Source organism: Scyliorhinus canicula, chromosome 12 (assembly GCF_902713615.1).
Source record: "Scyliorhinus canicula chromosome 12, sScyCan1.1, whole genome shotgun sequence".
Lineage (NCBI taxonomy): Eukaryota > Metazoa > Chordata > Chondrichthyes > Carcharhiniformes > Scyliorhinidae > Scyliorhinus > Scyliorhinus canicula.
The window spans coordinates 99,711,778-99,734,655 of NC_052157.1; the positions used below are offsets into that span (position 1 = coordinate 99,711,778).

At 44.0% G+C, this 22,878-nt stretch overlaps 1 protein-coding gene across 7 annotated transcripts in view; it reads left to right on the forward strand.

Annotated features, from left to right (window-relative positions):
• LOC119974568 (protein CASP-like) overlaps positions 1-22,878 on the forward strand; it is a 794,954-nt gene that overhangs the window by 404,463 nt on the left and 367,613 nt on the right. For all 7 annotated transcript variants that reach the window (XM_038813568.1, XM_038813572.1, XM_038813571.1 and 4 more), the window contains exons 6-8: positions 13,695-13,818; positions 16,792-16,868; positions 19,214-19,280. In XM_038813568.1, the coding sequence (XP_038669496.1) occupies positions 13,695-13,818; positions 16,792-16,868; positions 19,214-19,280 (268 nt within the window). The remainder of the gene's footprint in view (positions 1-13,694; positions 13,819-16,791; positions 16,869-19,213; positions 19,281-22,878) is intronic.

Sequence of the window (22,878 nt, forward strand, 5' to 3'; positions counted from 1 at the left end):
AATATTGTCTCTCACCTTGGCCACTTCCCTGTACGGCTTTATCTCAGCTCCCTTACAAATAAACATACAAATTAGGAGCAGCAATTGACCGCTCAGCCCCTCGATGCTGCTCCACCATTCAATAAGATTATGGCTGAACTGATTCTAATCTCAACCCACATTCCTGTCCACCCTGATACCCTCTTTTTAATCAATAATCTCTTTGGAAACACTGCTTCCACTGCCTTTTAGGGAGTGGAAACACCTGATATTCGTCCACTAAACCTTCTCTGAACTGCTTCTAATGCATTTATATCTTTCCTTAAGTAAGGAGAACAATACTGTACACAATACTCCCGATGTGATCTCACCAATGCCCTGTATAACTGAAGCATAACCTCCCTATTTCTGGAAGCAATTTTTCTCCCAATAAATGTGAACCTTTTGTGATTCATGCCCTAGGACACTCAGGTCCCTCTGCATATCAGAGCTCTATAATCTCTCACTATTTAGATAATTTTTTATTCTTCCTGCCAAAATGGATAATCTTTACATTTTCCCACATTATACTCCAGTTGCCAGATTTTTGCCCACTCACTTAACCCATGTCCCCATGTCCTCTTCACAACTTATATTCCTACCTATCTTTGTGTAGTCAGCAGATTTAGCAACCACCCCTTCAGTCCCTTCAACAAAGTCATTTAAAAGTTGAGGCCCAGCAGTGATCCCTTGACACCACCAGTCACATCCTGCCAACTTGAAAAATTTATGCAAACAAAGTGTTTCCTGTTGTCCATAAATCAGCAGAGCAAGAGAGAGGGTCCATTAACTGGTGGAAAAGAGAGAGGGCCTACAAAGCAGCGGAGATAGAGCGTGGGCCCATAAAGCAGTGGAGAAAGAGAGAGGGCCCATAAAGCAGTGGAGACAGAGAGGGGCCCATAAAGCAGCAGAGAGAGAGCAGCCGAGAGAGTGGGAAAGCCCATAAAGCAGCGGAGCGAGAGAAAGCCCATAAAGCAGCGGAGAGAGCGAAAGCCCATAAAGCAGCGGAGAGAGCGAAAGCTCATAAAGCAGTGGAGAGAGAGAAAGCCCATGAAGCAGCGGAGAGAGCGAAAGCCCATAAAGCAGCGGAGTGAGAGAAAGAGAGCCCATAAAGCAGCGGAGCGAGAGAAAGAGAGCCCATAAAGCAGCGGAGCGAGAGAAAGCCCATAAAGCAGCGGAGAGAGCGAAAGCCGATGAAGCAGCGGAGAGAGAGAAAGCCCATAAAGCAGCGGAGTGAGAGAAAGAGAGCTCATAAAGCAGCGGAGAGAATGAAAGCCCATAAAGCAGCGGAGAGAGTGAAAGCCCATAAAGCAGCGGAGAGAGCAAAAGCTCATAAAGCAGTGGAGAGAGAGAAAGCCCATAAAGCAGCGGAGAGAGAGAAAGCCCATGAAGCAACGGAGAGAGAGAAAGCCCATGAAGCAGCGGAGAGAGAGAAAGCCCATAAAGCAGCGGAGTGAGAGAAAGAGAGCCCATAAAGCAGCGGAGCGAGAGAAAGAGAGCCCATAGAGCAGCGAAGAGAGAGAAAGCCCATAAAGCAGCGGCGAGAGAGAAAGCCTGTAAAGCAGCGGAGAGAGAGAAAGCCCATAAAGCAGCAGAGAGAGAGAGCCCATAAAGCAGCGGAGAGAGAGAGCCCATAAAGCAGTGGAGAGAGAGAAAGCCCATAAAGCAGCGGAGAGAGAGAAAGCCCATAAAGCAGCGGAGAGAGCGAAAGCTCATAAAGCAGCGGAGAGAGCGAAAGCTCATAAAGCAGCGGAGAGAGAGAGCCCGTAAAGCAGCGGAGCGAGAGAAAGAGAGCCCATAAAGCAGTGGAGAGAGAGAAAGCCCATAAAGCAGCGGAGAGAGAGAAAGCCCATAAAGCAGCGGAGAGAGCGAAAGCTCATAAAGCAGCGGAGAGAGCGAAAGCTCATAAAGCAGCGGAGAGAGCGAAAGTCCATAAAGCAGCGGAGAGAGCGAAAGCCCATAAAGCAGCGGAGAGAGCGAAAGCTCATAAAGCAGTGGAGAGAGAGAAAGCCCATAAAGCAGCGGAGAGAGAGAAAGCCCATGAAGCAACGGAGAGAGAGAAAGCCCATAAAGCAGCGGAGTGAGAGAAAGAGAGCCCATAAAGCAGCGGAGCGAGAGAAAGAGAGCCCATAGAGCAGCGGCGAGAGAGAAAGCCCGTAAAGCAGCGGCGAGAGAGAAAGCCTGTAAAGCAGCGGAGAGAGAGAAAGCCCATAAAGCAGCGGAGAGAGAGAAAGCCCATAAAGCAGCGGAGAGAGAGAAAGCCCATAAAGCAGCAGAGAGAGAGAAAGCCCATAAAGCAGCGGAGAGAGAGAGCCCATAAAGCAGCGGAGAGAGCGAAAGCTCATAAAGCAGCGGAGAGAGCGAAAGCTCATACAGCAGCGGAGAGAGCGAAAGCCCGTAAAGCAGCGGAGAGAGAGAGGAAGCCCGTAAAACAGTGGAGAGAGAGAGCCCATAAAGCAGTGGAGAGAGAGAGCCCATAAAGCAGCGGAGAGCGAGAAAGCCCGTAAAGCAGTGGAGAGAGAGAAAGCCCGTAAAGCAGCGGAGAGAGAGAAAGCTCATAGAGCAGTGGAGAGAGCGAAAGGCCGTAAAGCAGCGGAGAGAGAGAAAGCCCGTAAAGCAGCAGAGAGAGAAAGCCCGTAAAGCAGTGGAGAGAGAGAAAGCCCGTAAAGCAGCGGAGAGAGAGAAAGCCCGTAAAGCAGTGGAGAGCGAGAACCCATAAAGCAGCGGAGAGAGCCCATAAGGCAGCAGGCGTTCAGTGAGAGAGAGAGCCCATAAAGAAGAAAGAGTTCAGAGAGGGAGAGAGTGTCATAAAGGAGCAGAGAAAGAGCCCATAAATCAGTGGAGAAAGACCCCTTAAAGCACTGGAGAATGAGAGAGAGCCTATGAAACAGCAGGAGTTTGGATAGAGAGCCCATAAAGTAGCGGGAATTCAGAAAGTGAGAGGTCCTATAAATCAGCATGAGTTCAGAGAGAGAACACCCATAATGTAGTGGGAGTTCAGTGAAAGAGAGAGGGGGGAGATCCCATAAAGCAACGAGAGAGAGAATGAGAGACCATAAAGCAGCGCTGAGTTCAGAGAGAGAGGGGGTCCCCATAAAGTAGCATCAAGTTCAGGGAGAGCCTATAGAGCAACAGAGAAATAGAGAGTCGGAGGTCAGAGATGAGAGAGAAAGAAAGCCCATAAAGCAGTGAAGAGTTCAAAACAAGAGAGAGCCTATAAAGCAGTGGGAGTTCAGAGAGAAAGAACCCATGCAGAGTTCAGAGCAAGAGAGAGCCCACAAAGCAGTGTGAGTTCAGAAAGAGAATGGAAGCCCATAAAACAACAGAAGTTCAACGAAGGAGAAAGCCCTAAAAGTAACGTCACAGGAGTCCTGTAAGTTGATTGGTTGGTAAGTACAAGCCTTTCTGGAACTGTCACAGAGAATGATTGGTGAGTGACAGGTGAGTTATTATACCATAATGGAGTAACCATCTTATGTAAAGTTTAAGGTATGACAGTGCAGCTTGGCCATGTGGAACATGCATCCTGCAGGATGTGGGACATTGTGCTGGTGCAAAGTATCCTTGATGACAACTTTTGCAGTAAGTTGACAGATGGAGTCACTATGCTGCATCCACAAGGCTGACGATGTGAATAGCAAGTTTACAGAGGTGGTCACACAGCAGCTAAGAGGTACGCAGGCAGAGCAGGAATGGGTGACCACCAGAGCATCTAAGAGAAACAGGCAGTTGGTGCAGCAATAACTTTACTCTCTCAGCGATTTTCCACTTTGTACATTGGTGAGTAAGATAGTTCCTCAGAGGACTGGCGTAACAGTCAATTCATGGCTTCACGGGTGGCTCAGCTGCAAAGGAGGGAGGAGGAAGAGTCAAAGTGTTTTGGGGATTTCTGGGAGCAGTCTGGCATTTCTGTGGCCTTTGGTGTGACCCCAGGATGGTATGCTGCCAGGAACAAGGCTGTCACACAGCACCTGCAGGGTATTCTTTTGGGGAAGGGTGAACAGCCAGATGTCATGGTCCACGTTTGGACCAATGATTTATGTCAGAAAAGGATGAGACCCTGACTGCAGATTTTAGGGAGTTATGAATGGAATTAAAAAGCAGGACCTCAAGAGCAGTAATCTCAGGATTTATCTCAGAGCCACAAGAGTATAAGAATAAGAAGGTTGAACAGTTCACCATGTGGTTGGATAAATGGAGAAAGAGAGGGGCATTAGCTTCCTTGGGGAGGTTTGGTGGTGTTGGGGAGATTTTAAGTGAGGTGGGCAGGGGATTTGACTGTGGCAGTATTGATTAAAGATGATGTACAATACTGGAGAGGGAGGATGTTTCTGAGGGGCCAAGTCTCTCTGGTTAGAAGTAAGAAATGAAGAAGGTGCAATAACATTGATCGTTGTAGTATATAGATCACCAAATAGTGGAAGGAATGTAGAGAATAAAATTTTCAAAGAAATTAGTGGTGCAAGAATATCAGAGTAATTATAATGGGGGACCAGTTATCCAACTATAGACGGGGGTACGAATAGTGCAAAGGGACAAACATAGAAAATAGAAACAGTAGGAGGCCATTGGTGGTTAGCATAAATGCTTCACAGCTCCAGGGTCCCAGGTTCGATTCCCGGCTGGGTCACTGTCTGTGTGGAGTCTGCACGTCCTCCCCCTGTGTGCGTGGGTTTCCTCCGGGTGCTCCGGTTTCCTCCCACAGTCCAAAGATGTGCGGGTTAGGTGGATTGGCCATGCTAAATTGCCCGTAGTGTCCTAATAAAAGTAAGGTTAAGGGGGGGGTTGTTGGGTTACGGGTATAGGGTGGATACGTGGGTTTGAGTAGGGTGATCATGGCTCGGCACAACATTGAGGGCCGAAGGGCCTGTTCTGTGCTGTACTGTTCTATGTTCTATGTTCTATATTCGGCCCTTCGAGCCTGTTCCGCCATTCATTATGATCAAGGCTGATCATTAATTTCAATACCTTGATCCCGCCTTCCCCCTCATATCTCTTGATCCCTTTAGCCCCAAGAGCTATATCTAATTCTTTCTTGAAATTACGCAAAGGGGCAAGAGTTCCTGGAATGTGTTCAGGATAATTTTCTGCAGCAGTATGTATCCTGTCTAATGAGAGAGCAGGCACTTTTCAATCTGGTTCTGGGGAATGATCAAATAGCAGTGGGAGAACATTTAGGGGACAGTGACCATTGTATAGGTTTAGACTAGTCATGGAAAAAGATAAGGAACAATACGAAGCAGGGATAATTAATTGAACGACATCCAACTTTGCTGGGGTGAGAATGCATCTGGGTCAAGTGAGTTAGAATCCAATGTTGGCAGAAAAGATGGTGGTTGACAGTGGGCCACCTTCAAAGAAATAGTATTGCAGACAATGTCAATGTATAATCTGTTTCAATCCAAGCAGTGTCAGGAATAAGGGAGATGAACTTAAGAGCATGGATCAGTACTTGTAACTACGATGTTGTGGCCATTACGGAGACATGGATTTCACAGGGGCAGGAATGGTTGTTAGATGTTCCGGGGTTTAGATATTTTCAGAAGAATAGGGAGGACGGTAAAAGAGGAGAGGGGAGTGGCACTGTTAATTAGGGAATGCACCACAGCTGCAGAAAAGGAGGGTTTGTCTAATGAGTCCGTATGGGTGGAAGTCAGAAACAAGAAAGGAGCAGTCACTTTATTGGGAGTTTTCTACGAACTCCCCAATAGCAGCAGAGAGATAGAGGAACAGATTGGGCAGCAGATCTTGGAAAAGTGCAGAAGTAACAGAGTTAGAACATAGAACATAGAACAGTACAGCACAGAACAGGCCCTTCGGCCCTCGATGTTGTGCCGAGCAATGATCACCCTACTGAAGCCAACGTATCCACCCTATACCAGTCACCCCACCCCAATTAACCTTATTTTTTAGGACACTAAGGGCAATTTAGCATGGCCAATCCACCTAACCCGCACATCTTTGGACTGTGGGAGGAAACCGGAGCACCCGGAGGAAACCCACGCACACGTGGGGAGGACGTGCAGACTCCGCACAGACAGTGACCCAGCCGGGAACTGAACCTGGGACCCTGGAGCTGTGAAGCATTTATGCTAACCACCATGCTACCGTGCTGCCCATGGGTTGTCATGGGTGACTTCAACTTCCCTAATATTGACTGGACCCTCCTTCGTTGAAATGGTTTGGATGGAGCAGATTTTCCCAGGTGTGTACGGGAAGGATTCCTGAATCAATATGTAGATAGGCCGATTAGGGGGGTGCCCATATTGGACTTGATGTTCGGCAACGAACCAGGCCAGGTGTCAAATGTCTCAGTGGGGGAGCATTTCGGTGACAGTAACCACAACTCCTTGACCTTTACCATAGACATGGAGAGGGATAGGAACAGACAGTATGGCAAGGTATTTAATTGGGGGAGGGGAAATTATACTGCTATTAGACAGGAGCTGAGGAGCATAAAGTGGAAAGATTTGTTCTTGGGGAAATGCACAACAGTAATGTGGGGGTTGTTTAAGGAGCACTTGCTGCGGGTGCTGGATAGTTTTGTTCCACTGAGACGAGGAAGGAATGGAAAGGTGAAGGAGCCTTGGATGACAAGAGAAGTAGAGCTCCGAGTCAAGAGGAAGAAGGAAGCTTACGTAAAGTTGAGGAAGCAAGGATCTGACTCGGCTCCAGAGGGTTACAAAGTAGCCAGGAAGGAACTCAAAAATGGACTGAGGAGAGCTAGAAGGGGGCATGAAAAAGCCCTGGCGGGAAGGATTAGGGAAAACCCCAAGACGTTCTACACTTATGTGAGAAATAAGAGGATGATCAGAGATAGTGGAGGGAACTTGCCTAGAGTGGGCAAGGCCCTAACTGAATATTTTGCTTCAATATTCACTAGAGAGAGGGACCTTGTTCATGAAAACAGTGTGAACCAGGTTAATAGACTCAAACAGGTTGATATTAAGAAGGAGGCTGTGCTGGAAATTTTGAAAAGCATCAGGATAGATAAGTCCCCTGGGCCTGAAGGGATATACCCAAGGTTACTACGGGAATCGAGGGAGGAGATTGCTGCGCCTTTGGCGATGATCTTTGCGTCCTCACTCTCCACTGGAGTAGTACCGGATGATTGGAGGGAGGCGAATGTTGTTCCCCTGTTCACGAAAGAGAATAGGGAAATCCCTGGAAATTACTGACCAGTCAGTTTTATGTCTGTGGTCAGCAAAATTTTGGAAAGGATTCTGAGAGATAGGATTTATGATTATTTAGAAAAGCATGGTTTGATTTACATTGATGAAGGTCGGGCAGTGGATGTGGTGTATATGGATTTCAGTAAGGCATTTGATAAGGTTCCCCATGGTAGGCTCATTCAGAAAGTTAGGGGGCATGGGATACAGGGAAATTTGGCTGTCTGGATACAGAATTGGTTGGCCAAAAGAAGACAGCGAGTGGCAGTGGATGGAAAGTATTCCGCCTGGAGGTTGGTGAACAGTGGTGCCCGCAAGGATCTGTTCTGGGACCTCTGTTCTTTGTGGACTTTATAAATGACTTGGATGAGGAAGTGGAAGGGTGGGTTAGTAAGTTTGCTGATTACACGAAGGTTGGGTTAGTTGTAGATAGTGTTGAAGGTTGTTGCAAGTTACAACAGGACATTGACAGAATGCAGAACTGGGCTGAGAAGTGACGGATGGAGTTCAGTCTTGATGAATGTGAAGTGATTCATTTTGGAAGGTTGAATTTGAATGCTGAATACAGGGTTAAAGGCAGGATTCTTGGAAGTGTGGAGGATCAGAGGGATCTTGGGGTCCACGCACAGAGATCCCTCAAAGTTGCCACCCAGGCTGATAGGGTTGTTATGAATGTGTATGGTGTGTTGGCTTTCATTAACAGAGGGATTGAGTTTAAAAGCCGCAAGGTTTTGCTGCAGCTTTATAAAACCCTAGTTAGACCACACTTGGAATATTGTGTCCAGTTCTGGTCGCCTCATTATAGGAAGGATGTGGATGCTTTGGAGAGGGAACAGAGGAGATTTACCAGGATGCTGCCTGGACTGGAGGGCATGTCTTATAAGGAAAGGTTGAGGGAGCTAGGGCTTTTCTCACTGGAACGAAGAAGGCTGAGAGGTGACTTGGTAGAGGTGTACAAGGTGATGAGAGGCATGGATAGAGTGGGTAGCCAGAGACTTTTCCCCAGGATGGAAATGGCTGTCACGAGGGGACATAATTTTAAGGTGATTGGAGGAAGGTATAGGGGAGATGTCAGAGGTAGGTTCTTTACACAGAGAGTGGTGGGTGTGTGTAATGCACTGCCAGCAGAGGTGGTGGAGTCAGAGTCATTGGGGACATTTAAGCGACACTTAGACAGGCACATGGACAGCAGTAAATTGAAGGGGTGTAGGTTAGGTTGATCTTGGATTAGGATAAATGGTCGGCACAACATTGTGGGCTGAAGGGCCTGTACTGTGCTGTACTGTTCTATGTTCTGTAATCCCTTGGAGGGGAAAGGTAGGACAAATAAATCCAGAGCGCACTGGACGACGCGAAAGATAGAGGTGAAATTTATTTTTAAAGTGTATACATGACAGGTGTCAGGTAGAAAGTACAGTGGAGAAACAGGTTAAAAATAGAAGGACCCCGGGTTCGAATCCCGGCCCTGGGTCACTGTCCGTGTGGAGTTTGCACATTCTCCCCGTGTCTGCGTGGGTTTCACCCCCACAACCCAAAGATGTGCATGGTAGGTAGATTGACCATGCTAAATTGCCCCTTAATTGTAAAAAATAATTGGGTACTCTAAATTTAAAAAAAACAGAAGGACCAGAGGAAAGATTTTGAAATTAATAAGAAAAGCAACGGGAGAGCACGGAAAGTGACTGACAGCTAACATGAAACGGAATCCCTATAAACATATAAATAATAAAAGGGTGATAAGAGAAAGAGTAGGACTGATTAGGGATAAAAAGGGGGGGGGGGGGGGGGGGGGGCTTGCACATGAAGATAGAAGAAATAGCGGAGGCATTAAACAAATACTTTGCACCTGCCTTTGCAAAGGAAGATGATGCTGTCCAGGCTGAGGGAAGAGGGGAGGTAACTGGTACAGAAGAAGAATTTACAATTGAGAAGGAGGAAGTGTTAGCCATCTTAAATTGAGGAAGGAGCTGCACTCCGAAAGCTAGTGATTCAAAACAAACCTGTTGGACTTTAACCTGGTGCTGTAAGACTTCTTACTGTTACTTTAAATTGATACACTATAAGGACCGGATTAGATGCATCCAAGGATACTGAGGAAATTGCAGAGACACTGATGATATCTTCCAGTCTTCCTTATACACATGGATGGTGCTAGAGGACTGGAGAATTGTGAATGTTACATACTTGTTCAAAAAGGGGTGCAAGAATTAAGCCGCAACTGCAGATAAGTAGTTCGGGACAAAATCAAAAAGACGTTTAGACAAATGCAGCATAAATTCAAGAAAATCAGCGTGGATTCATTAAGCGAAAATTATGTTTAACTAACTTGCTAGAGCTTTTTGAGGAAGTAACTGAGAAGGTTGATAAGGGAAATATTGTGTGTGTAGATTTTCAAAGGCATTTGATACAGTGCCACACAACAGACTTGTGAGCAGAATTCTGGCTCATGGAGTAAAAGGGAAACTCGGCATTTGGATATGAAATTGACTGAGTGGCAGGAAACAGAGAGAAGTGATAAATAGTTGCTTTTCAGATAGGAGGAAAGTTTGTGATGGAGTTCCCCAGGAGTCGGTGTTGGGACGCTTGCTCTTCCTGATATATATTAATGATCCAGATTGTGGTGTTCAGGGCATTAATCCAATATTCACAGATGATACAAAAAAGGTAAACGTTGTCAACTGTGATTAGGATCAACAAAGAAAAGAAAATTACAGCGCAGGAACAGGCCATTCGGCCCTCCCAGGCTGCGCCAATCCAGATCCTTTATCTAAACCTGTCGCCTAATTTCCAAGGATCTACTTCCCTCTGCTGCCTGCCTGTTCATATATCTGTCTAGATGCATTTTAAATGATGCTATCGTGCCCGCCTCTACCACCTCCGCTGGCAAAGTGTTCCAGGCACCTACCACCCTCTGCGTAAAAAACTTTCCACGCACATATCCCTTAAACTTTCCCCCTCTCACCTTGAAATCATGACCCCTTGTAATTGACACCCCCACTCTTGTAAAAAGTTTGTTGCTATCCACCCTGTCCATACCTCTCATAATTCTATAGACCTCAACCAGGTCTCCCCTCAACCTCCGTCTTTCCAACGAAAACAATCCTAATCTACTCAACCTTTCTTCATAGCTAGCACCCTCCATACCAGGCAACATCCTGGTGAACCTCCTCTGCACCCTCTCTAAAGCATCCACATCCTTCTGTTTTAAACTTCAAAAGGAAATAGGCATGTTGGTGGATTGGGCAGATGAAGTTCAATGTGAGAGGTGATTGGCAGGAAGAATGTGGAGGGAAAATAGAGGGAAAAATTCTTAAGGGTCAGAGAACCTCACTATTTATGTTCATAACTCATTGAAGATGGTAGGGCATGTTGAGAAAGTATTAATAAAGCATATGGTAACTTGGGCTTTACTAATGATTACAAGGCCTCATCTGGAGACAGCATCCAGTTCTGGACTCCATACATGAGGAAGATTGTGAAGGTATTGGAGAGAGTAGAGAGGCGATTCACAAGAATGACTCCATGGATAATGACTGTAGCTATGAGGATAGATTGGAGAGATTGGGATTGTTTTCCTTCGAGAAAAGAAGGCTGAGTGGAGAATTGATAGAGGTAGTCAAGATCCTGAGGAGATTTGACAGGGTAAATAGAGATAAACTGTTCCCACTTGAGGGAGTGTCAAGAGCGAGAGGGCCACAGATTGAAAATAATTGGTAAAAGGAATAGAAGTAATGTAAGGAAAAATATTTTCATCCTGAGGGTGGTTGGAGTCTGGGACGAGTCCTGAGAGGGTGGTGGAGGCAGGTTTGATCGAGATAATGAAAAGCGAATTGGATTGTTTTCTGAAAAGAAAGAATGTGCAAGATTTCAGGAATAAGGCAGGGATTTGGGATGAGGTAAAATGTTCCTTCAGCGAGCCAGTGCAGTCTCGATGGGCCAAATGGCCTCATTCTATATTGTAGAGATTCTGTGACTGGGAATTTTGTAGTGAGGAACTGATCTCCATGTTCCCCAAAGCCTCTGATATGGTAATTGTTTCCACTCATGGATGAGGTGGTCATACGATGTGACAAATTTAGGATAAACCACAAAATCACTCAATTAAAGAGATTTGAAAATGTACCTTTACTCAGGACGATTGTATTCTCTGCCGCAAACTCTTGTTGAAGCAGGGGTGCGTATTTTCCAAAAAATACTGTATTAATAAAATTCTTAACTTCAGACTGGCAGAGACCCGCAAAATATTTCTAAGAAATTGATATCTTTGCTGCAACAGTACTTCTTTAAAGCCTCATGTCATGCTATTTCATCCTTCCTGTGCCATCCATCTCGTGTCATCCCCTGTACATTCAGCCATGTCCGACGGAGTGGAGTGAACAAAACGTGCCACATTGTTGCTTCTACAATAAAGAAATGCCCCTTGTGTTGTTCTCTGCTTTACCTGGGTGGCTTGGGCGCGTAGTGTTGAACGAAGAATGACCAGCTTTGTTAACGAACAAAACTAATTTATTGACATTACTAAATAAGATTTTTACGTATTCCTAAAGTATAAGGTTACTGAATTAAACTGCGCTATCTCTAACTGCAGACTCTCAAATACACAACTGATTTCTCTCATGCCTAATCATCATCTACCCAGAATCCCAGAAGTCACATGATATATATATATATATATATATAGACTCTTCTATGGTTCCTCTAGTGGTAAGAAGCATTATCATTAATTGGTAACGCTTGACAGCCCAGTTAATATACAATCATGACAGGGCAGCACGGCGGCACAGTGGTTAGCATTGCTGCCTACAGCTCTGAGGACCTGGGTTCGAATTCCGGCCCTGGGTCACTGTCCGTATGGAGTATGCACATTCTCCCCGTGTCTGCGAGGGTTTCACCCCCACAACCCAAAGATGTGCAGGATAAGCGGATTGGCCACGCTAAATTGCCCCTTAATTGGAAAAAATAATTGGGTGCACTAAATTTATAAAAAAATATATACATATCATGACACCCCTAACTCCTCTAACCACCAATGTACATCAAACATGGGGCGTGCTCATACATTTAACTTGCTGGAAGTTAGTTTAAGTAAATAGCAATGACACATATATGAATAAAGTGAAACCAATATCATGTGAAATATTTACAAGTGAAATTTAAATTGGAAAAACACCCTTGCCACCTTTGTACTCTCAATAAGTTATATGTTAATGTCAATGGAATTGGGTAGGATGATTGTGGCCGTGATACAGAGGCTGTATCCTGTTTGCCCCTGTTTGTCCAGGGGGCTCTTTTATAGCCCACTCACACCTGCTGCATTGAAAGCTGACAGAAAATTTCACCATTGAAAAGCTTCCCCTGCCGTGTGATTGCAGGTTTTCCCTATGAATGCTGTAGGAATGTTACATTTTAATTAGAATCACATGGGAACAGGCAAAAAAGCAAACGAGCAGAAGTGGCACCCACTTGTGCTTCCGTCATCAGGAAAGGCATGCCATGGGTTAAAACTTGGTCCCTGGAGTGGGATTGAAGCCAGGATCGGGTGAAAGTGCAATCAACTGAGCCATGGCTGGGAATTAAAGCTACTTGGGCAAGGTAGCTGAGGTGCCTGACATAAAATATTGAAGCACACTTGCAACATGTTCAAGAGGAGGGAAGGTGAGAAAGTTGATGTTTGGGGGAAATACTAAATGAATGGTTCCTGGGATGAGGAACTTCAATTTTGTGGATAGATTGGAGAGCTGGGTTAGTGAAGCATTAGGGAAAAGAATGTGCCCATTGGTGGAAGATTTGGAGAACTAGAACACACCTCTTTTAGGTGACTGGCAAAAGAAGCAAGGTGCCATGAGAAAACATTTGCACAGCAAGTAGTTAAGAACTAGAATGTACTGCCTGAGTGTGGCATGAAGGCAGATTAATTTATGGCTCTCAAAACTGAATTGCATAATCACCTGAAAATAAAACATGAAGTAAAAACTGAAAATACTGGTTCAACTCAGCAGGTCTGTCAACATCTAAAATAAATAAAGCATGTTCACAATTATTAGGCATGGGTTGGGTGGGCTGAATTGTTCTGTGGAGAACTATCCTGGACTTGGTGGGTTGAACATTCTCCGACTGTTTTGGAACTATTCTATGATTCTTTTATAATCGATCTTGTTGATTGGCTTCCTGGACCTAAAATTCCAAGTGACTTATGTGGTCTTTGGTGAACAGAAGTTAATTTGAGTCTAGTCAATAAAGTGATATTATATTTTGACATTGATTTTCTTTGAGTCATTTCATTGAACCTGGAGTATCCTCTAAAGCAAAACCCATTGATCCTTCTCAACCTAAACATTTGAAGTTCAATTTAACATTTAAGGAGTAATGGGTCTCCAAAGGGACTAGTATCAATTGATTATATGTCAGGACTGTAAAGTTACAGTTTAAATCACAGTTAGCATTCAGAATACAGGAAACCTTGTGTATAACTGCACAATAGCTGTGTAAACACTTCTTCTTTTACAGAGGTAACAATAAAAGCACTTAAAGAAAAAATCAAAGAGTATGAGCAGACATTGAGCAGCAAAGCAGAAAGCCTTGCTCTTGAGAAAGAGCAGAAATTACAGAATGACTTCACGGAAAAGGAAAGGTGAGTGAATGCATCTTTTTGCATTTCATTTTTTACATCATGTTTTTTTCATGTTCACTCTGTTGGAAACTGGTATTTCCGTAACAGCTTTCTGGGTGAAAAATTAATTAGATTATAAAACCATATTTCCATTATTGTGGTATTATTACTATCATTGACTGGCTGCAGGAAGGTCTGTTTCTACTCAATATTGTGTGCAGAATATCCCTCTCTTACTGTCGTATAACATTGCCACTGAGTGGTTTGGTTAAAAACTGATAAAACATGTCAGCATGTGGATGCGACAGCTGCAAAGCTGGTTCTGAGAACTCTTTAATGGGACTTAATTCTGGGTCTGCACATGGTTGCCAAATCCCCTCAATCAAGAATGCTGTCAGACTACTCCACTCCCAGATTTTTAACATAACTTGCTTACACTACATTTATATTTATTTTTTGATGTCTGCACGTTTGGAGTCTGCACGTACTCGCCGTGTCTGCGTGGGTTTCCTCCGGGTGCTCCGGTTTCCTCCTATAGTCCAAAGACGTGCACGTTAGATGGATTGGCCATGATAAATTGCCCTTGGTGACTAAAAAGGTTAGGAGGGGTTATTGGGTTACAGGGATAGGTGGAGGGCTGAAGTGAGGGCTGAAGTGGGTCGGCGCAGACTCGATGGGCTCAATGGTTTCCTTCTGCACTGTATGTTCTATGTCGCTTATCAAAGAGGTGTCAATTGTTTTGAATATGAAGACAGCATTATTTGTTTGTCATACAAATACTGTATTAAAGAATGGTTCCGTGACATGCTCTATGAGCATAAGGGCTGTGAATTGAGAGACCAGGTTGTATTTCCTTGGTTAACATTAGTGTTTAGGCACTCGACCAACACCAGCTGTTGGTGAGAACGTGTAGCACTTGAATGTAGGTGAGATCCCCGTTGAAAGGCAGGAGGAGAAATCTGCGTGGATTTCAGACAGATTATACCGGGGGGGGGGGGGTCCGTGAAATCAAGTCCATAGCTATACACCAAACATCTAAGTTAAGAACATGTCAGTTTTGTTTTCAAAATTGTAAAGTTTTTTTTTCATGTCAATAGGCAGACATCACCGCTCATTGTCCCAATTATTCCTAGTCTCACTTCTAACCTCAGTAGAAATTTCCATTGTTCAGGGACAAGCTGTTGCTCTCATGGCCAAAGTCAGGCCAGTGGAATCGACTAGAAGAATAGAACAGAACCATAGAATTCCTACATGCAGAAGGCCAATCGGCCCATTGAGTCTGCGCCAGCCCTCTGAAAGCTTCCCCGCCATCTTTCCCTAACCCCATCTGACCACATCTTTGGACACTAAGGGCAATTTAGCATGGCCAATCCACCTAGCGTGCACTTTCTTTGGACTGTGGGAGGAAACTGGAGCAACCGGAGGAAACCCATGCAGACACGGGGAGAATGTGCAAACTCCACACAGACAGTCACCCAAGGCCGGAATGGAACCCGGGTCCTTGGTGCTGTGATGCAGCATATGCCACTATACTCCCTTGGGGCTGGTTTAGCACAGTGGGCTAAACAGCAGGCTTGCAATGCAGAACAAGGCAGCAGCGCGGGTTCAGTTCCTGTACCGGCCTCCCTGAACAGGTGCTGGAATATCGCGACTAGGGGCTTTTCACAGTAACTTAATTGAAGCCTACTTGTGACAATAAGCTATTATTATAATTATAATAACTCTACGATGGTATGAAATTTCTGAACCTTCAGATCCCCACAGCTCAGTCAGCATTGTAGCTCTTGAGTGTTCCATTGCACAGAACAATAGGTTTCTAGATTTAGTTGGGAATAGGGTGAACATGATGCAACCACTGCTCTAAAAATTTGGAAAAAATTATTTTGCCCTGCTTGCAACTGTGTACAGTATTTGATTTTTGCATCTTTCATCCCTACATTAAGCTCTGCAATAAAAATATAAAAGTGACACTGACAGGCATGTGAAAATCGGAAGAACCTGAGAGTCTTCAATTGCAGTTTTTGTATTATGTTAACTAACTGCTGTAGTTTAATGCAGCAGAAATCACAGCTAGTACCTCTGATGAGTAGGAAGTATGTCAGCAGAGAACTTGGGCCACTGTTGACAGTACTTGGTAGAAGTTGTTTTTACTTCAAACTAACTTTATCTAATATTGGAACACATAATGAAGGGGAGAATAAGAATAATATGATTAAATAGTATAATTCTGTTTTCATATAATAGTGGACATTGTGCTCCAGTATTTTCTGTCATTCCATGTAAGTTGCGTCCCTTGGCTCCTCTGTTGTGTCACGAGTTGAAAACCAGCAATTAACTCATTGTAAATGAGTAAAAGGAAAAGCAGTAGTTGTGAAGCTTTGTAATCTTTACTGTACTGGAGTGATCTTTTTTTGCAAGATTGGCGAGAGACAAGAGTCGCAGATGAGTGCAGTATCTTTGTCATGAGGACCTAGAATGAAGTACTGCTGCCATCCGCTGCTGGTTATGTCAATGTGTTGTGTGCTTGTAAACAAATTAAAAATAGTTTGCCAAACGAACACTTTTGTAATGGAACTATTTAATAGTGAGACATCACAGGAACTTAAAAGAAATTGGAATTACAACTATAACTGATTTGAAGTGAGTTATTGTTAAAAGAAAAAAATACAAAATGGGCAGTCTATCGAATTGAAAAATCTTAATATATGAAAATATGTAGGACCAAAGGGGAAACAGTCAAAATATTAACTCAAAAAAGTTTGAATGAAGCTATATAGTTAATTGTTCCGGTCCTGCCCGCCCCCCGATCGGAATCGTCATGGAAGAGTTGGACCGTTTAAACGTTCTTTGACCTCGGGTGGGAATTTCCAATGTCAGGCGGACACAATCGGAACATCCCGCCCATAGTCTTTCTCATATAGATGTGAATGTAGCTTAAATTGTGTTGATTATGGACTCTTCGACAGTTCCCTTAATATTTAATTTATCTTACAGGAAATTGCAGGAGACTCAAACATCTTTGGCCTCCAAATTTGAGGAGGCTGATCACAAGGTTCAAGCTTTACAGACAGGTAAGAGGATAATTTTGATCTATGGCTTCAGGGTTTCATGTGCCTCACTTCCGACTGGTATATGTTAAAAATACTGACTGTTTCAAAATGTTTTCAAAAAGGACATAGCCGTTTACATTTTGTATATATTTTAAGAGGTTGAAAAGAGTTTTAAGAGGTGCTTGAAGCATTGAGGGATTTTGATGGAAAAGATGGGTGAAACCGTTTCCGCTGGTGGATAGATGAGTAACCACAGGACATAGATTTAAGCTAATTGGCACAATTAAGATAAATTAAGATAATTGGCATGTTTTTTTACATACAAGGTAAGTTGTTGTGATCTTCAATGCACTGTCTAAACCCATAGTGGAAGCAGATTCAATAATAACTTTCAACGGGAATTGAATTCTGAACATGAAACGGAGTTGCTTGGAGGACTGTGGGATAGAAGGTAGAAACGGGACTAACTCTTTCAAAGAGATTACACAATGCACTAAGTAACCTCCTTTTGTACTCTAATTCTAAATAAACGGAAATCACCATGAAGGCTGGAATTTTGAATTAGCATGGAAAATGCTAGAAATACAGAGCAGGTTAATGTTTTGGGTGAAAACCTTTTGTTAGGGGCAAATATTTCAGACATTGGCATTAGGTTACATTTCTAAATCAGAAGAACACATGGAAATGCCACTTCTATTGGGGTTTTTTTCTATGTGGCAGTGGGTAAATCTCTGATAGTGCAGGTGACAAATAATAGAATTTACTGTTAATCCTACTTCAAGAAAATATGTTAATTTGATTTTAAAAGCCACACCCATGTTCAAAAGGGTTTTAATTATGTTTGTTGTGATCTAATACTATGCAGTTAACTTGTGTAACTGGATGAAAATCCAGCCTTGCCTGATGAGATGGCGGCAGTACTAGGTATAAAGTTCCTACATCAGTACTACTTCCAAGTGGTATTCAACATGGAGGCGTACAGCTGAAGGAGGGCAGTGAGTGCTAATTAGCAGGAGGTTTCTTTGCCCTTGTTTTATCTGGTGCCATGAGACTTCAGGGGCTTCAGAATCAATGTTGAGGACTCTCAGAATCATTACCAACTGTACATGGGACCTGAGATGTTGAAGTCAAACAGTGCATAGGATGATTTGTGTAATAAATAGAAAAAAATATCTCTTGGTGTAATGGGGTTACTGTAGGGATAGATTAAAGATAGTGCTCTATTATCCAATTCACATGCCCATCGCCCGCCCCTGAACTTTGGAAAAAAATCATTAGAATGGAAACTGTAGTGTAACAAATATGTCGGTGAGCAGTTCAATGTTTAGCTAGCTATTTAATAATACTCTTTATTGTCACAAGTAGGCTTACATTAACACTGCAATGAAGTTACTGTGAAAAGCTCCTAGTTGTCATATTCCGGCGCATATTCAGGTACACAGAGGGAGAATTCAGAATGTCCAAATTACCTATTTATGAACTAAAGAATTTGAGAGTTAAACATAAAGTTGTGGAAAACATGTCAGTTTATTCTCAGAATCACCGAATAATAGTGCTGAGGAGGCCCTTTGGCCTATCGAGTCTGCACTGATGCATGAAAGACACCTCACCTGACCTGCCTACCTAATCCCGTAAGTATGCACTTACGGAGTTTGTATCCTTCCATTCCCACCCTATTCATATATTTGTCTAGATGCCCCCCTTAAATTCGCTTTCGTACCTGCTCCCACCACCTCCCCAGGCAGTGCGTTCCAGATATTTACCACTCCGTGTAAAAAAAAAAACTTGCCTCGCACATCTCAAAACTTGCCTCGCACATCTGAATGTCTGGCCCCAATCCCGCACCCTATCTGAATTAAGTCACCATCAGTCAGCTCTCGCTCTCTCTCTCTCTGAAAAGGGGAGAGAAGTCTGTGGTCCTTGGGAACAATGGTTTGAGATAGCCTTTTCCTCCTCATTCCTAAATTGCACTAGCTGCTGTACTAAAATATTCTATGGAACAAGTTAACTTCAAAGAACCTGGAAAGATCTAGATCTAGTAAACATTTAACTACTCTTAGAACCCCTACAGTACAGATGGAGGCCATTCGGCCCATAAATTCTGCACTGAACATCTGAAAAAGCACCCCACCTGGCCCCAATCCCACACCCCATCTCCGTTTCCCAATAGGGACAATTTAACAAAGCCCATCTACCTAGCATGTACATCTTTGGATTGTAGGAAGAAACCAGGGTAACTGGAGGAAACCCACACAGAGGTTGGAATTGAACCCGGCTCCTTGGTGTTGTGAGGCAGAAGTGCTAACCACTGTGTCACCATGCCGCCCTCACTTTCAGCTCCTCTCAAAAATATTTTTCTTTTGCAGCCCTGGAATCAACTCAGACTGAGCTATTTGATTTGAAAGCAAAATATGATGAAGAATCAACTGCCAAGTAAGTTTCATGAAATGATAATGGTGCGGTGAGTGCGATGTGTTAAAACCAAAAAAATTTGGATTTTATTCCTTTGTATATGCCACCACACACACAAACATGCACACACTTACTGGATATTGATGACATGGCTCACCGTAAGTGGATAATATACTGTTGTTCAAGGACAAGGCCGTATATAATTAATACACTGTGTGTTATTGTGTTACTAAAATGAAGTTCTCTCCCTCTCGAGCTAATTGATAAGTAAACACTGGATGAGTTAATTAAGAGTCTGATGGCTAGTGAGTCGACAAACCAAAATCCTGGGTTTGTCTTTTGAAAAGTCTGTTTGGAAAAGTCAATATGATTATATTTTTTGGCTCTTTGCTTTTTATGGAAAGTTTCTCTGCACTTTCTGCGGTTTTGTCCCTTTTTAAAAGTAAGACATGTTTTAGCTTGTATGAGAAAATAGTGCTGGATGTATCGTGTTTAATTGTGTTGGTTTCAATTTGAAGCTGCATTGGGTGGATGAATACACTGTTTTCACTGTGTTATATCAGATAATGTGCTATTTATTATCTGGGCCACTGTTTTAGAGTGATCAAATTAAGCTAATTCTGTTCTAATTATTTAACTTTCTGTAATTTTTACCAGTAGTTCGGCATCAAAATAAATGATTTGTTTTTCTATGAAGATTACAAATCCGTGATGATTAGTATATGTCACTTAACTGTATTTAATTGTATATTTTACTTTTTAGAAAACTGCATGTATCTAGCTGATTGAAGGTTTCATGGGCTTAGCAGTAGTGGGCAGCAGATGTTTGGGTTTATTATAGCAGCTGTGTGGGAAGTTACATTTCTTGTGGATATACATGCTATGGTAATACTGTGGAAAGGAATCTTAGGGTCTGATACCATTGAGGTGTGGAATATTTGGATTGGTTTATAGGGTGTTTTTGGAATTAGTAATAGTGGAGGGATCCCAAGGGTTGGAAGCTTGGAAGGGTTTTTTAACATAAATTTTTTTGTTATAAGTTTAGACACACAATTGTTTTTTCCCAATTAAGGAGAAATTTAGCATGGCCAATCCACCTAACCTGCACATCTTAGGGTTGTGGGGGTGAGACTCACAGAGACACCCCCTCTCCCCTCCTCCACCACCCACTTCCTGATGATCATGGCAATATTAGTCGCCCAGTAATAGTTGCTAAAATTTGGCAGCGCCAGCTTGCCCTCTCCACGACTCCGCTCAAGCATTACCTTCCTTACTCGCGGGGTCTTGCCCGCCCAGATGAAGCCCGTGATCACTCTATTGACCCGCTTAAAAAAGGACCACGGAATAAAGATGGGGAGCACTGAAATACAAATTGGAATTTCAAGAGGACCGTCATTTCCACCGTTTGCACCCTCCCGGCCAGAAACAACGGAAGCACGCCCATCTCGAAAATCGTCCTTCATTTGGCCCACTAGCTGGCCAGTTTCATTTTATGCAGCCGGTCCCATTCCCGCGTTACTTGGATGGCCCCCCCCCACCCCGGACCAGTCCTCTCCAGCCCCACGAGGCTCTCAGAGCAATTTCCAACGGCTCTCTAGCCAGCGCAAACAACAGTGGGGAGAGGGGGCATCACTGTCTTGTCCCTCGGTGCAGTCTAAAATAGTCCAAAGTTGGCCTATTCGTCCGTACACTTGCCACAGGAGCCTGATACAGTAACCTGACCCAGTAAATAAAGCCCCGCCCTAATCCGAACCGTCCCAGTACCTCCCACAGATAATCCCATTCTACCCGATCAAAAGCCTTCTCTGCATCCATTGCGATCACTACCTCCACCTTCCTACCTTCCAGGGCATCAAGATCACATTTAACAGCCTTCTTACATTGGCCACCAACTGCCTACCCTTAACAAACCCCGTCTGGTCCTCCCCAATAACATCCGGAACACAATCCTCAATCCTGGAGGACAAGATTTTGGCCAGCAACTTGGCATGCACATTCAACAGGGATATCGGCCTGTAGGACCCACACATCTCTGGGTACTTGTCCCGCTTAAGAATCAGCGAAATCGTTGCCTGTGACATCGTCGGGGACAGTATCCCTCTTTCCCTTGCCTCATTGAACATCCTCAACAACACTGGCCCCAATATAAAACTCCACTCGGTACCCATCCGGACCGGGGCCTTACCCTCCATGAAACTATCAAACAGTTGAAGTCAAAAATCAACTCATTCATCAGTATCCTTTGGGGAAGGAAACCTGCTATCTTTACCCACTTTGCTTTGTATGTATCTCCTGTCCCACACCAATGTTGTTGACTCTTCACGGTGTTCTGAAGTAACAAATAAAGTCACGGGCAGCACGGTGGCGCAATGGGTTAGCCCTGTTGCCTCAAGGCGCCAAGGTCCCAGGTTCGATCCCGGCTCTGGGTCACTGTCAGTCTGGAGTTTGCACATTCTCCCCGTGTTTGCAGGGTTTCACCCCCACAACCCAAAAATGTGCAGGGTAGGTGGATTAGACACGCTAATTTGTCCCTTAATTGGATGGATTGAGTACTCTAAATTTATATTAACAAAGAAAGTCACTCAATTTTACCAAATTATTATGAAAAATAACAAGCATTATGGGAGCACTGTTACCATGTGGACTGTGGCAGTTTGGCAGCACGGTAGCACAAGTGATTAGCACTGTGGCTTCACAGCGCCAGGTTCGATTCCCTGCTGGGTCACTGTCTGTGTGGAGTCTACATGTTCTCCCAGTGTCTGCGTGGGTTTCCTCCGGCTGCTCTGGTTTCCTCCCACAGTCCAAAGACGTGCCGGTTAGGTGGATAATGGCCATGATAAATTGCCCTTAGTGACCAAAAAAGGTGAGGAGAGGTTACTGGGTTACGCGGATAGGGTGGAAGTGAGGGCTTAAGTGGGTCGGTGCAGACTCGATGGGCCGAATGGCCTCCTTCTGCACTGTATGTTCTATATCTATATCTAGTACTGAGAATGCAGAGTAAGATGGAGTACAAAGTCCACCAAATGCGGAGGAGAAATGAAATATATCTACATCTTGTAGCAGTACTTGGCGAAAGCCTTGGATTTGGTTACAATGGGGGAAGAGAGGGATTGTCCAGGCTTTGGTAGCATTTGAGGAATGATTTTGGGGTTTATTCCATCAATCCATAATTAACCATAGACTGTGAGGGCCTGTGGCTTCTCTCGGTTTGATTCTTTAGGGTTTGGTTGTCCTGGGGCATTATTGCTAGCTAGATTTAGGCAGTGAGAGTCCTGCAGAGGTGAGTATTAAACTGAAAAGACAAGCTTACATAAATGCAAGAAATCCTCCATTCTGTGTGTTATCAAAAGTAACAAATGGGCATTAAAGAAGGAAGGAAATATTTATATAGTGCTTATCGCAATTTTACGACAGTCCTATGTGCTTTACAGCCAATATGGCCTGTACGGTAGCATAGTGGTTAGTACTATGGCTTCACAGTGCCAGGGTCCCAGGCTCGATTCCCGACTTGGGTCACTGTCTGTGCAGAGACTGCATGTTCTTCCCATGTCTGTGTGGGTTTCCTCCGGATGCTCCGGTTTCCTCCACAAGCCCTGAAAGACGTGCTGTTAGGTGAATT